The sequence below is a fragment of the Cataglyphis hispanica genome, chromosome 4 (genome assembly GCF_021464435.1).
Source record: "Cataglyphis hispanica isolate Lineage 1 chromosome 4, ULB_Chis1_1.0, whole genome shotgun sequence".
In the NCBI taxonomy this organism is placed as follows: Eukaryota; Metazoa; Arthropoda; class Insecta; order Hymenoptera; family Formicidae; genus Cataglyphis; species Cataglyphis hispanica.
The window spans coordinates 1,783,759-1,798,994 of record NC_065957.1 but is presented as its reverse complement, the minus strand read 5'-3'; the positions used below and the strand labels follow the sequence as shown (position 1 = coordinate 1,798,994).

General features: G+C 34.4%; 1 protein-coding gene across 1 annotated transcript in view; it reads left to right on the top strand.

The window, feature by feature from the left end:
- The first annotated feature begins 6,284 nt into the window (after positions 1 to 6,284).
- LOC126848915 (hemicentin-2) overlaps positions 6,285 to 15,236 on the top strand; it is a 174,576-nt gene continuing 165,624 nt past the window's right edge. Inside the window, exons 1-2 of the mRNA XM_050590255.1 lie at positions 6,285 to 6,409; positions 6,922 to 7,027. Coding sequence (XP_050446212.1) covers positions 7,001 to 7,027 — 27 coding nt within the window. The 5' untranslated portion in view covers positions 6,285 to 6,409; positions 6,922 to 7,000. The remainder of the gene's footprint in view (positions 6,410 to 6,921; positions 7,028 to 15,236) is intronic.

The window sequence follows — 15,236 nt, the reverse complement described above, 5'->3', positions numbered from 1 at the left end:
TCTATTCCTAATGTCTCTACTAATCCTAGTCCCGCGAGTGGCGTAGTCGCTGTCCGCGTCTAATGGTCGTATATATTCGGCAACAAGGTCCCTCAGAAGACCCCGCACGACTGGATTGATAAGAGTGAAGAGTCTTTGCCGATCACCTAGATGTGTTCGCGCGATCATCATCGGAATGTCACTTCTGAGATCCTGGAATCGCATCGAGAATCGATCTCCCCATTTGCTCAATCGAGAACGACGTCGTTTTTCCGCACCGCATCGTTCGGGATATCATTCGGATCATCCGTGACTTACGGAGAGTCTCCTATAAGACTTACGGAAAACGCAATTATTTCTCGCCACATATAGTGTTATTCGTGATGGAAGGTTTCGTTATTGGACTACTCTGTCATCTGAATCAGCGTGTTATGTACGTTAAGTGCTACTAATGTCGCATACGTAGTATCCCAGCCCTGATGGATGAGAATATTCCTCTACTCTCGGAGAGCTGCACCATTGCGTGAAAATCATGCAGCCATATCCAGGCATTAATATATATATATATATATATATACATATAGGGGCACATCACGTATTCCCTCACTCTCTCCTTTCGATACAAGTTCTAAAGATCAAATTGGCAAGAAAAGTGCTCTGTTTTTTCTATAAAGATATGAATAGTTTTAACGTGTGTCATGTATTGTCACAATAATCTCGAATTTAGAGAAAAATAAATGATGAAAAAAATATTAGTCTAAATCTATAATTTGTAAAAAATTTGATATTTGATATCTTGATATTTAATGCTAAAAATTAAGAAAGAAGATGTAAAAAAAAAATATAGTGCTTATATTTAAAATTCCGTTAAAAATTAAATCTCCATTTTAAAAATATAAACACACACATATATAATGTATATATATATATATATATATATATATATATATATATATATATATATTATAAATGTTAAATATTTTAAGTATTTCAGAATATAAAATCTAAAATATTTTACATATATTATTAAACAATGATGTAAAATGAATCGTTACCGCGCAGATAAATCTCGCAAATAGCAAAGGAAAAATTAAATAAAAATTAAATAAATTATAAATTACACACACTCTATAATTGCTCTGCTGCTTGTCCTCTGATGCTTTTCTGGGCTTTCTTCTTCTGCCTCTGCGCTGTTCTTTTGCATTCACTCGCGAAAACGCGGTTAATTACGATCGCACTTTGCACGGCATTCCCGATTTTAATCACGACGAGCAATTTACTACATTGCGACCAGACAATACGATACGCTCAATGTTCATGTGCAGTTCACCGCGACAACGCTATATATCTGACGTGACCAATAGTATGTGCTCTTGTTAAGACGTAACTTCGACAAGTTTATATCGTTCATTAATCACGCGACTTGATAATTGCTAATTGTAATAATAGTAGGAAATGATCATTTTTAGTACTTTTAATACTTGTCACAAACGTAGTTCGAGAAAGGATAGATGGAGCACCTCATCTATGCAAGTTTTTCCACAACTTGATTTTTTTATTATAATAGTTAAAATAAAGTAAAATAATATTTAATAAATATTTTATCGCGAAAAAAAGATTATAGATTATTTTGGAAATTTAATCAGCGACATTCATAAATATTAAAATATTTGATATTTTCTTTGGAATGATGACTTCAAAAATGAAAGGAACGTATTTTTATAACAATTTTATACTGATATATACATAGGCCCGTTGCATTTCTGATTGCGTTTCTGCAGGCCTGCTTAATGTATTAATGAATTTTAAATTTTAAATTTTTGTTACGCGAACATTGCAAATAATGAGCTAGATCGGCTTATATTACAGTTATATCTATGACTGTTGCACCGAGAGCCGAGTTCAGGAAAGTTGCCGCCACGTCCGCTAATTATTGTAAGGTACTCTAATAATAGTAATAAATATATGGCAGTTCACGGCGGGAGGGGGGGGGAAGGAGGCGGGAGGGAGGGGGGGGGCGGTGGTTTTATGAAAATATGGTAGACTCGGGACACAATACCATCCCGTAGAAACAATTATCGGACTTCGCGACGGCGGCGGCGGCGGCAACTGCTGTTTATATCGCGACAACGAATTTCCGTTGGGAAGGAATTAGGAATTGTGTGCGAACGGTGTCTTTTGCACAAATCGGATTTACTTCGACCCTTAACTCTCCGATGCACTTTTCAATTTTCTATCCATTCCAAAGTTATGCATAATACAATTTATTTATATTATATATTATGTAATAAGATATTTATATTGCTTTTGCAGCGGAATATAATAATTATATAGTGTAAAGAAAATATAAACCTCAATATCCTTATAAATTAAAATTATTTGTTGAAATACAATTTATTTAAGATTAAATAAAGATTAAGGCTTTGTGTTTTCTAGCTGTGATTTCTGCAAGAATCGACAGATTTTTCTGTGCAGAGAATATTTATTGATTAATTTCGTACACATGCATCATCTGAGCAAACCTTTCTTCGTGTTTAAAAAAAAAAAAAAAAATAAAAATAAAAAATCAAGTACGTGATAAAATTGAGAATCTTTCAATATATGTATTTGTATTTGAAACCGTGATACTTCATGCATGATTTAAAAATGGTTTAAATGATTTAGAAATACTATTAACTTTATTTCGAAATATTTGTAAAATTTTTTCCAGAGAAAAAAAAACATATTTAAAACCGATATAACTTTATGAAACATAAGCTTTGTCATTTAATATCTGTGAGAAATTAAAGAAACAAAAAAATATATATTGTGAAAAATCAACAATATTTTATACGCGTATGTTGAAATCGAGAATCAAAGTACATACGATTTTATAGCGCATTATTTTATACGGATTACACGGATCTTAATTGTCCTACATTAAATATGCCTCGTAATACCGAATAGTCGTCGACGACAAACTCAGGAGATTATTCAACTTCGTGTCGCTTCCGTTTTACACACAATTTACGTTATTAGCCGTCGTGCTTTACGAGTCGTAGACGAGCGGTGAGTTGCACGGTAACGTAGACGCATCATTCTCCTCGGATAAGAGCATCTTGTGCTGTCCGCATCTCGGTGTAATCCACCTCGAGAGGGTTGCACCAACGTCGGTCATCTCCGGAAAATTGTGGCTCGCATCGGGTCGAGATTAAACCCCGGCAGTCTCCGCCAACGCGAACGCGTATACGGAAGGCTTTTATATCATTATGTCTGTGTATGTATGTGTATATATATATATGTATATAATATGTATATATGCATGTATCTGTGTGTGTGTGTGTGCACGAACGGGTGGCTGTAGCATGCGCTCATGTACGAGGAGAGCGAGCAGACATCTGGCTCGCGCATCTCGTCTAAGAACGCAAGAGGGTAATGTGGGAAAAGGGTTACGCTGGAGAAGAGCATAGTTTGCAACCCTTTTAGCTTCTTACCCTCTTCGCCACGCGCCATCAGCGTTTCCTCTCTCGCACTTTCGAAATGTAGTCGCCAGTGTTGCATTATCGCGCAGATGCCTTGAGCTTCGGAGAAGGTCTGCGCGAGCCCCGAAACTTTATGAAACCTCCATGTATTTCTTCTCTCTGCAAATCTTTTATTAAAAAAAAGATATTTACAAAAATATAATATAAATCCGCATATATATATATATATATATATATATATATATATATATGTATCAACAATTGAAATTTATTAATTCCAATTTGTTCAATCTATTTTACAGCAATAATGTTTACGATGATAAAATTTTATGTGAAAATGTATTACGTTCCTTCCGCGTGAATGTTCTCAAAATAATAAACAAAATATTAAATATATTAAAAAAACTGATCGTCAATTATTTAAAACAATAGAATTATTCATAAAATTAAAAAAAGTAAAACATTCTAAAGAGATTTTAAATTTTTTAACTGCTTAGAGATAGAAGGTCTCAAAATTGACTCTATCTTGGATTACCGTTAGTCTTTATTTTCTATGCTTTTGTTATCAGTAGTTCGGTCTGGAGTGCCTCTTTCGTATTTTACTCTACTTCCTCGAGGTCGGTAGCCGCCGCCACCGCGAGTTCTCGAGTTTCCCGTGGCTAGTGATGGGTTCTTGTGTTTGCCAGTTGCCTGGGTAATCTTCGAAGAGTTTGCTCAAGATTAAATATGTAGTTCCGAATTAGGCAAGCACAACGCCGAGCTCTCTCGGTTCGTGAAACGCTCTAAGATGACGCGGCCGAGTGGCTCTTTAGAAACGAGTAGAACAAAGCGCGTCTGCAAGGAGTGGAAGGAAGTCTGCGTGTGGGCGTCTCGCAATACGAGATTACTCATATTTTGGATAGAAAAGCATAACAACGAGACTGATAATAAATTTCCTTTGTCTCTTTTCGCATTTGTTTTAACAAAATCGATTTTTTCTTTTAGAGAAACGTCAGGTTTCAACATCATATACGATTTCTTATTTTATTTAGATTTAATATATATATTTTACCTTTTTTAAGGTAACGTTTATTAATTAATTTTAATATTAATTAATTTTTATATTAATTTACTTTATTCTGCTAGATAAGCAGAGAATTTTAATACGCCTCTTATCCATTTTTATGTTTTTTCATTATTTTGCTCGATACTTTTGATTCTATAAAATCAGTTAAATTTTTGTGAATAAATTTGTAAATAAGTTTGGCAATAAATTTGTAATATGTCTAATTGTAGGTATTTACAAAATTTTTTTATTATTTGTTGGTATTATATATCAAAAAATTTATTAAGTTGTAAATGTTATTTCATTTCTTTATGAATGTATAGTTTTTAATTAACTAACTGTATTTAACTTCTCATTAGCTAATTGGAGCTTTAATTTTTGTGAAAAGTTTCACGTAATCTGGATTTTATTTTGTCACTATTACATATCTACCCAAATCAAACAAATCCCACACAATTAAATATTTTGATACGGTATTCTAGTAATTAATTAGAGTCGAGAAATTGATTATTACAGCATATTTGAAAATCTTCTGAAATTTACATAATAGTGAATTTATTATTAATGTCAATCTTGTATTTAATGTCCGATATTTTGAACGAACTAAAACAGTAAAACAATGTTAAATAAAAAAAATTAATAATTTAATATTTTGATTATTTTTAAAAATCTCGCTCTAGATAGTAAATACAACTCGCAGAAATAAATTTTATATGTATATATATATATATATATATATATATATATATATATATTATTTATATAATATGTAATAATATAATCATTTAGTATAATTATATAATATCATAAATATGTATAATATATTTTATATTATATGCGCGCATATTATAAATATCTATATATATATATATATATATATATATATATATTTATGTACATAATAGTATATTTATATGTATGTAATAATATCTCATATACAGGATGAGTATATTTTAAAATTTTGTGAATATGTTCCTGGATAAATAAACAAATGTTCCTATGAACATTAGATCGAAAATGCTTCGTTATCGAAATAATGGATACAATAGATTTCATTAATGATTGAGTTTCAGATCAAGCGACGCGGTAGTGACACGACACCAAGTATATATATATATATATTTTGCTACCTATATATATATATATATATATATATATATATATATATATTTTGCCTCTGCTTTTTTAGTGAAATTCTTTCTTTATACGCTGTCGTATATCTAGAGTATTTTGATTCTGGAATAGTGTTTGTTTACCAACAAAGGCTACTGTGATCCACTGAAAGAAGGGGAAGAAGTTTTTATTGTAGACCTCTACTTAAATACAATAAGAGACAACATCTACAATCAGTATGTTTGAGGCAGTTTAACGTGGCAGTATTACTATTGATTTATTAATTTACTATAACAATGTAGAGAGTGTTTTCATTAAAAATGAGTGATATTTATCTCATACACGTGAACGCAATATCTAGTTGTGTCAATTATTTTGATAACGAAGCATTTTCGGCCTAATATTGACAACAAAAATATTTATTTATATTTTGTTATCGAAAAATACGCTCATCATGTTTTAAGACTTATCATTCATCCTGTATAATATATAAATTCTAGAGATACCCTATATAACACGTCGGTAATAAATGTTGAATCGAATGATTATCGATATTTTCCACAAGTACTAATTACTCGAAACGTATTACGCATTAAATAAATTTTGATTGTTTATTTTCAAACGTTTTATCTGCGTCTTAATTAATCAGCCATTAATTTAACTCGCGATCGTATCGTGCGGTATTAGTTCAAACTTGTCGCGCGAATCTTTCGATCGACGGAACGTCATCAAATTGGAATGGAATGTCGCGAATGTGAAACGATACGTCTCGAATGCGGTGTGGATCGACTCCGACGTCGTAACGCATTTAGTAAGTAACGTCTTAATTTACTTAATACTTTAATATTTATTAGTTGCATAACTCAAATATTCAATTGCGAATGAACTCGGCGGTCACATGTCGGTGATCTGTCAAAATGCGAGAGTTATTCGATGGTGCGGTGCACGGACAGTCGACGAACTTAGCTGTATTTTGAAATATTGTGCGCGGTTATTTATCTCTACATTTAACCCGTGTATTTATTCACTTATGACGCAGTGCGAGATGGTATAATCGTTGTAAAACGAGCGTACATATTACCTGTTAGCAACAGGTGTAGCGTTGTCGCGGCACATATTTGTCGAATTTTCTCCTGCCGTTCAAAGATTTCTTCGTTTCGGGTAACCATAGCTTTTTACGATCATAATATTCTTATTCTCTTATTACGTCGCGTAATAAAATTTCTGCGCATAATGTGCATTAATGTAAAGCGTAAAGTGCCGCGTATCGTCGCATTGCGATAATTACTTTACGCCCAATTATAATTAACCATGCTTTCGCAGGTGAATTTTGTGCACGTGAATAAGAAGAACAAGAGCGAAGGAGGCGAAGGAGGAGGAAGAAGAAAAAGATGGGCGAGAGATGCTAAAAACGGATGACAACTGTAAAGTGAGCAATAATTTATTTTATTATATTTATTATTTATTGTTATTTGCGTGAAAGAGAACAGAGAGGACAATGTTGCTATATATTAATTGTTGCTTATATATTAATTTTCTTTTTAAATATTGAAAGAAGAGCATTTTTCATATTTATTTACTGCAAATAATCAGAATATCTGACATTTATGTAAATGAATTTTTCTACTTGGATATTCATATTTCATCGTATTGTTAGAAGCATGAATATCTAATTATATACATATACCGATAAGGTTTGATATATTGATTTGCTGCGCTTATCGTTCTTTGTTTAAAATGTTGAGCTTGCATAGATACTTGGATAGAGACTAAATGCAGCGCAAAAAAGTAATTGAATGCGGTACGCTCTGTTCTCACTAGTCTCTAGACGCAATTAATCATCGAATATCACGGATACGTTCCTGTGTTATTTATCGCCCTTTTGAAATGCTGTACGCATTGAATAAATTTCTTATTCATGCGAAATGAAAAATTGCTGCTTAATAACCTCGCTAGAACGTAACATTCTCTGATATTGTTGGTACGATTTTTATAAACGTTTACTTTTAGCTTTGAATGACTTTAATTGTGCGCAAGCTTTAGATTACTTACGATAAAAAAAGCCTTACACTTTATTTAATTTGAAGTAAATTTCATTTAATAAAATTGTTTGCAAGCTTTTATTTGATTACAACATACGTTTGTATATCTCTGATGAACGATAAAGGAATTAAGTTGTTTAATTAAGCTTAACTCTGGTGTGTGATGTAAGTAACGTTACACATTGTATGTAAGGTGAGGATAATCCCATTTTACTGTTAGTGCTCGTTGAATAGTTCGCCCCAAACTCTTCGCAGTGTCGTTATAGTAGAAACGAGCTGCGGAAAAGCAAAAAGATGAGGGAGAAAAAAAAAAGATATGGTGCAATCGTCGCGGTCGGTTTAAGAAGAATCGCTGGCGCCGGGCATTCCCGACGACGTCGAAGCGAGAATGGTGGTGAAGTTAAGACGTGGATGGGAGAGACGCGCGGGCAGAGGAAGTGCCCCTTTCCTCCAGATGGAGAAATATTACAGTCATTATCGCGGTGCCACGAAAGTTTGACCGAGTCGGTCCTTTCCCTAGTCGCTAAACGCAACTGTGTTTTATCAAGCGATTCTCCCCGCACGTAATATCCTGTCGAAGTCTCGTCACCATTACTGTCCAACAACCCATAAAAATAATTCGATTGTGAGGTTCTGCTATTGTCGATCTCAAGAGAAGCGAAAACTCCTCGGCGCACGAATTATCAATTATCGTGTTCGTTGATTTATCGAAACATTTAACGGAGGCATTTTCTTCGTGCTCTTATTTTTCGCGCAATTTTCGTCGACACATGATAAGTCGTGTACGCGTTTTGTAGAAAAGTCATATGTATCAAAGATATGTATACGAACGTAATCTGTGTTTGTTTCTTCTTCTTCATTAGTTGATGATCTCAAATCAAGAGTGCAATTTCTTTATCAATTTTATTATTTAGTTATCTGTGTTATTTAAATTAAAACTTGAAATATAAAATATCTCGCGATGTAGTACAAAATCTGGAATTCTAATTGAAATGATGTGATTTGTGAAGAGAAATACAATTAAGATAAATATTTTATATCATCTGTATAAAAGACGATCCGGCTTCGATTCGTCTCTCGATTTATCAAGAGTAAGAATCGAAGATGTCGCGAGACAAATTGAGACAAATTGCCATTTCAAGAGTTTTACTTACTACTCGTGCACAGTCGCAAAGTCTATCTTATTAACAAACAAAATAGGGATAGGGAGAGGGGAGGGGAGAATATAGAGAGATCCATTGTAACATATAACAGCTCAATTATCAAGAAAGACGCTTCGTTTGTCGAGCACGTCTGCCAGCTGGCTCTCGCTTGTATATCGCTGCGTACTCACGAATCACAACGACGACAACGGTGTTTCCGCCGGTTAATGTTCGCGATAGTTTCCTTCGGTCCTTTGTTTCACCGTAATGACCAGGACGCTCCTCTTTCCAGACGGCTTCGAGATTGCGCTGTAAAGAACGTTATCTCGGAGCGGTGTTTTCATCGGATTCTCCTCCGTCTTACTTGCTCCTCTCCTCCTCAGCCTCCTCGTGAGTAGCGTCGCGCAACAACGATCGTTTCGTTTTCGCGAAGGAAGAAAAATTGCGCCGTCGCCGTCGTTGCTGTTACCGTTGCTCGAACCAGTTGAATATATATCGCCCGCATGGTCCGTCTATGGAAATCGCGCGCGAATCTAAATATTTATGTCCTGGGTATATGCACATATCTTATGTGCCGTGGATTTTTCTTCCAAGAATCGCCGTATATATGCGCGCGTATTTGAACACTTAGCAAGATCGTGTGGAGCATTACATCACGTTACATTGACAATTGTATAATCTGACAACAGGATACTGTCATGACAAACGGGGTCTTTACTGATAAATATAAACGATTTCTGCATCTAATTCCAGCGAATTATAATATATCAAATTAAAATAATAAATGTAATCGATAACATTTATAAATCTTGTATATAATATGTATACATATGTTAGATTATATATACTTTTTTCTATATTAATCATTTAAAGTATATTAATAATTATCCGATACTGAGAAAATTGCTCCATTATCAATAGTTTGAATAAATATAGTGAATTAATGAGCACGGTAATATTAATGAATCAAGTGCCACACGAGCTTTCGCTTGCTTCTTGAGATCGACGACAGAAAAATCTGACATTTGAATTATGTTTACGGATTTTTTCACAGTAATAATGATAAAACTCTTGGATAAAATATATTAATATATTTAATCTTACTTCTATCTTTTTTTTTTTGCTTTATGTGCGGTTCGCTAAATGTTTTATGTTTCGTTCGAATAAATTTGAATTTTTCTATGATCTTGAAATCTTTTCTATTTGATGGTATTTTCTTCGATCCTGAGAAAGTATTCGCCCTAGGACAATAATGAATGCGTCTCTTTTTTTTATCTCCTTCCTCTTCTTCCTTCTTTCTTTCTTACAAATAGATTCGAATTCGCGAGCCAGTTTACTAGAAGAATTCGAGCCATTACGGTATCTATTTCTTCCCATTTGCCTGCGAACTTTTTCCCCTTCGGGTGTATCTCTCAGGTAGAATCGAACGCTTTTACTCGCCCATGGAGACGGTCGATTTGCCGACTCGTAAACGCGCGATCGCTTACACTCTTAGACTGGTATATTTGAGTTCGTTACCCTTGCGTTAACATTTATGTTATCATTTGTTATGAAAAATAGAGAACCAAGATCGATGCGGTCGCCTTGGTGGGATATATCGGCGAGATAGCGACCGTACTTATCCATACGATGCGTGAGCATCCCGCGGCTATTTCCATAAATAACGTACAACACGCCGCGTTGCCCCCCCCCTTTTTTTTTTTTTTTACTTTTTTTCCAGCCCATTTTTTTCGGTCGATGATAAACTAAAACGGCGTTCCATGTCGAAGTCTTTTTCAGTATTCTTCGTCTATCGCGTATAACTATTACGTCGGATTATGCGAGATTTACGAGTGCGATACAGTTAGATAACGCGTTCGCCAAGTAGAGCGAATGGAAAAGCGATATAACGATTTATATACGTAAATATTTGCAATGTTGTGTTGGATGGCAAAATGAAAGAGAAACTCTGCACACACACACACATATATATATATATATATATATTGCATATTTTCAAATATAATTATAACGATTTGCAGCATTAATTTTCCAATACTGCTTTCACGTATCGCTTAATTGATCAACTTTGCATTGAAGGGACTATATAATCGCGGAATTTTGATGATTATACACGATCGAAATGACAGAATTGCCATTGAATAAACTCAAATGTCTGCGGCTATTGGGTTGACACTGACTACGTATTCGCTATATCACAATTGCTTGGACCTGTTAAAATTGGACATGAACGAAATGTCAGATCGTGATTGGTTCTAAGTGACGAACGTCGTTGTACGATGTCATGAAACGTTGAATGTTTCGCGTTGCTCGTACTGTTTGTCGTGCGCCGACCGGAAATTTAATCAGCGGTAAATGGCTAATGCGTATACTCGCTGTCTCTAAATCGTCTCTTAGCATCTTCTTTCTTCTCTTTTCCTTTCGCGCTGTTTCCTCTTGTTGCTACTTTTTGCTAAGCTTTAGCCAAATTGAATTAAATTAAAGATTAATCGTATTAATTTGTACATGGACCACAATACGCAATATAAAAAAATGTCGACTATGGTAAAAAACATTACTGCATAAAAATTAATTTTTTTTTTTTTTTGAGATATGAATTTAGTTGTAATTTAGTAGTAATTTATTTAGTAGTAATTTGAGTGTCATCTTTTTTAAACGTTTATGTTATAATAATTTTATCTTTGATAACAAATGTTGCATTGATATGAAAATTATCAATCAAGATATTTTAATCAAAATCTTTAAATTTTTCTTCATCTCTCTCGTTATCTTTTCTTTTTACAAATAAAAGATATGTTATAGAGTTTTAGAGTATTTTTAGAAATATTTTTTTTCTTCTCTCTCTCTCTCTCTCTCTCTCTCTCTCTCTTATGTCCTTATACATATTTGTTATATCGACAGAACAATTATTCGCGCGACGCGACGAGATAAGCTTCGGTAAAATTGAATTAAATCAAGGCTTGACCGCAGCGGGCATTAATCAGCGTCAATTACGGTGCGTAAACGGAACACGTGCCTCGCGCTCTCGCCGTCTTGCTTCTTCGCCTTTTCCCTTCGCCGGTGGTCCCGCTCCCTTCGTGGCACGACGCCATCGTCCACCCCCGTATCGCGTATGCTCACGGCAGCGTGTTATTACGATAGCAGACCGACACGAACCCATGGCGGAGTCGCGCAGCGCGACACGCGGCTCGTTTAATACCGATAACACCCCTTGTGCGCCTGCCGTATGTATAACTTGCATTTTTCTCTCGCTTTTTCACCATCTTCTTTTCTTCCCCATCCCCTCTTTTTTTCCTCGCGTGCCCCTACTCCGTTATTCTACTCCTTTACTGATTATTATCGACACGCCGTTGCTTGACTAAGAATTCTTCGCGTTTTCACGCTGGATTTGTAACTTTTATTCGCTGCTTTCAATGATTAAAAGTGTACTATTCCTGATATTTTCCTCGAGATTTTGTCTAAATGTCAGGCGATAACGAAGAAAAAGTGATAATTGATAAAATTGGACATTAATTCTACGAATTAAATAATACCCGAAAATGTATATGTCTTAGCATTGCGCAATTGCTTTATTTTTATTTATTTTTTTCAATTTGTAAAACAAGAATTGAAAATTATTTATTAATCCGAAGAAAATGTGTGTGTATATGTCATACTATTATTTAATTCGTAGAATTAATAATTTTCAATTTATTATTTAGTTCTACAAATTCTCTTCATTATTTAATTCGTAAAATTCGTAGAATTAAATAATTTATAGAATTAAATAATGAATTGAAAATTAATTATTAATTCGAAGAAAATGTGTGTGTATATATCACACATTATTATTTAATTCGTAGAATCTTTTTACAAATTTAAAAAAATTAATAATAATAAAGCAATTGCAAGGTGCTAAGAGTCTTAAAGTGCGTCGTACGGGCGATTTTTCGTGCTTTTTGTCATGAATATATGATATTCTGAAAGATGGTAGAGAAAATGGCGAGAGTAGTATTTCATATTTAATCTCTTAACTCTTAAACGTCCCCGCGATAAATTTCGAGTGATTAGCATAATGCGTTAGCGTATACGTGTGCGTGGCATGTGGAATTAAGTAAGTGTGCCATACACGGCTTTTCGCGCGCGTTTTATCTCCCTCCTGAGGGTCGCCGCGATACGGATATACGTGCGGCACGATGCACGTGCGCATCCTCTTTGCACCAAAGGCGTGTCGTCATTGGCCCCTTGATCCCCCTTGATCGATGAGCTTCGTCCGTTCGTCCCCTTTGTGGTACTTTTCGTTCATTCGGCGACATTGCCGTTTGATAACCTGCCTCGGAGTCTGCAGGAGCGAGATCGTAGCACAAATGCAATTCAAAGTTTTCGACGACGGTAAACAGTTTCCTCGTTGTGTTGATCCGACGGTGACTCAATCGCCCTTTGTAGCAACATAAAGCGAAATAGCCTTCCTGTGCATCTTCGTAAAAAGGGGGAAAAAAATATACGTTCCACTTTGGATGCATATCTCTGCAACGATATATTTCGAGCTTCCGTTATGAAATATAAATTCCGATATCGTTTAATTTTTCCATACAAACATATTTATAGATATACAGAGATGTTAGAATGGAATGAATTAATTTATTTTTCTTTGTAATATCATGTAATATCACCATCTTTTTTCTTTATTTTTTTCCCTCCATTTCAACGCGTTCTGTTTACGTTGTAAGTTATTTTATTATCAAAGAAATTTGTATTACGCCCTTTTTCCTTTTTATATGCACTCTTCTTGTTTGAAATAGTTTATACATTCATGTTTACATCAGTGCACGATGAATAACTATTATTATATCGAATTTTAAATTTGACGAACAATTGCTGCAGAATCTAAACAATGATGCCGACAACAATGTTATCGCTGCCCGCATTTTTACTTTGCTTTACTTTTTAAACCTTAATTTTTTTACTATCTCGAAACGACATTATTATTGAATATTTGCACTATGTTAGTTATGTTTAGCGAATTGTAAGATTTTACATTTAAATGCTATCGGTTATGCAATCTCGAATCAACGATCGAATCAAAATTTAAATTACATCGGGCGAAAATTGACGTAAATAATACGTCGAGTCATCCAAAAAGTTTGCGCAAAACCATTTCTTCATCTTACTAGAAACTTTGATAGAGGCAAATTTTATTAACGTCAAAATATAGCGTCTGATTACGTTGAAATATTTTCTAATCAGTTGATCAATTACATTTTGACATGTACATTTCAACGTGAAATAGTTCGAGAAAATAGTCGTTTCCTAAAACGTTTTTAAACCAAAAGTGAGAGAGAAAAATAGAAACAGGGAGGAAGCACGTAATATTTCATATTGATGTTTGTTTGAATATTTCATTGGACTGTCCAATAGATATATATTTCGTATATATAAACATTTTGTCCCGCCGTCTGGCCTTAGATTTATATTATTTTATCCACGGTCGTGTGTGCTGCGCACAATGTACTTTGTATGAAAACCCTCGTACAAAAAAAAAAGAAAAAAAAAGAAAGAAAAAAAAAACGCCAAGCCCTGTGGTTTTTAACCTCTCGCGTGACGCCGTTGTATGCATCAGGACGTAGATAAAACTTAAAGAATTCTAATGCAGATTATTACGCGACGGAAAATATACTGACGTACTATAGTTATTTTCCGCGAACGAAATAGGAATAAGCGAAACGACAAGTATGCCGCTGCAAATCTAAGCGTGAAAGTTATGCGAAAACGCGTAATTTTCTCCGATTGCGAGTGAGAAACGCACTCATTCTCTGGTACTACTGCTTTTTGCGTTTTATATTGCTGCATATTTTCTCCTTTCCTCGTTATTTCGCGCGTCGCTCGCGTGTTAACTCTAAATATAAGAACGCATCTTTTTTTTTTTTTCTTAGAAAATAGGAATTAAAATTAAGACAACTGATTCATTTATTCACTTTTATTAATTTTTATTCATTCGCTTTTAACTATCTCTCGTGAACTTCGAATCATATATCTTTTAAATTTGTATACGCTTGCATCGAAGCTTAAGATTGCGATCGTAATTCGTGATTGATAAAACGAATTAACTAACACGTTGCATCTCCGTGCGAAGCAATGAGAAAATAGCAGAAAAGCTTGCGGAGACGACTGATACGTATGGCTATGTCGTTTCGTGACGCTCGTCCGGCAAAATCTCGTTTCGCGGATCGTGACCGTTTCGGTGGCTGCGCGACATAGCCGGCAAGTTATGGTACTTCGTAGTAAAAAGGAAAAGATAATGGAAACAAGGAAAAATAATATTTGCCAGTGAAGAAAGAGATGCTTTAAAATTTGTCTACTCACATCAATTATAAGGTCTTCGATATCTATTTTTTCTTGCTTACGTTGTCATTAACGGATATCTTTTTGCCTCAAATAATGTGATCTTCATTTATTTATTTTTAATATTAAACTC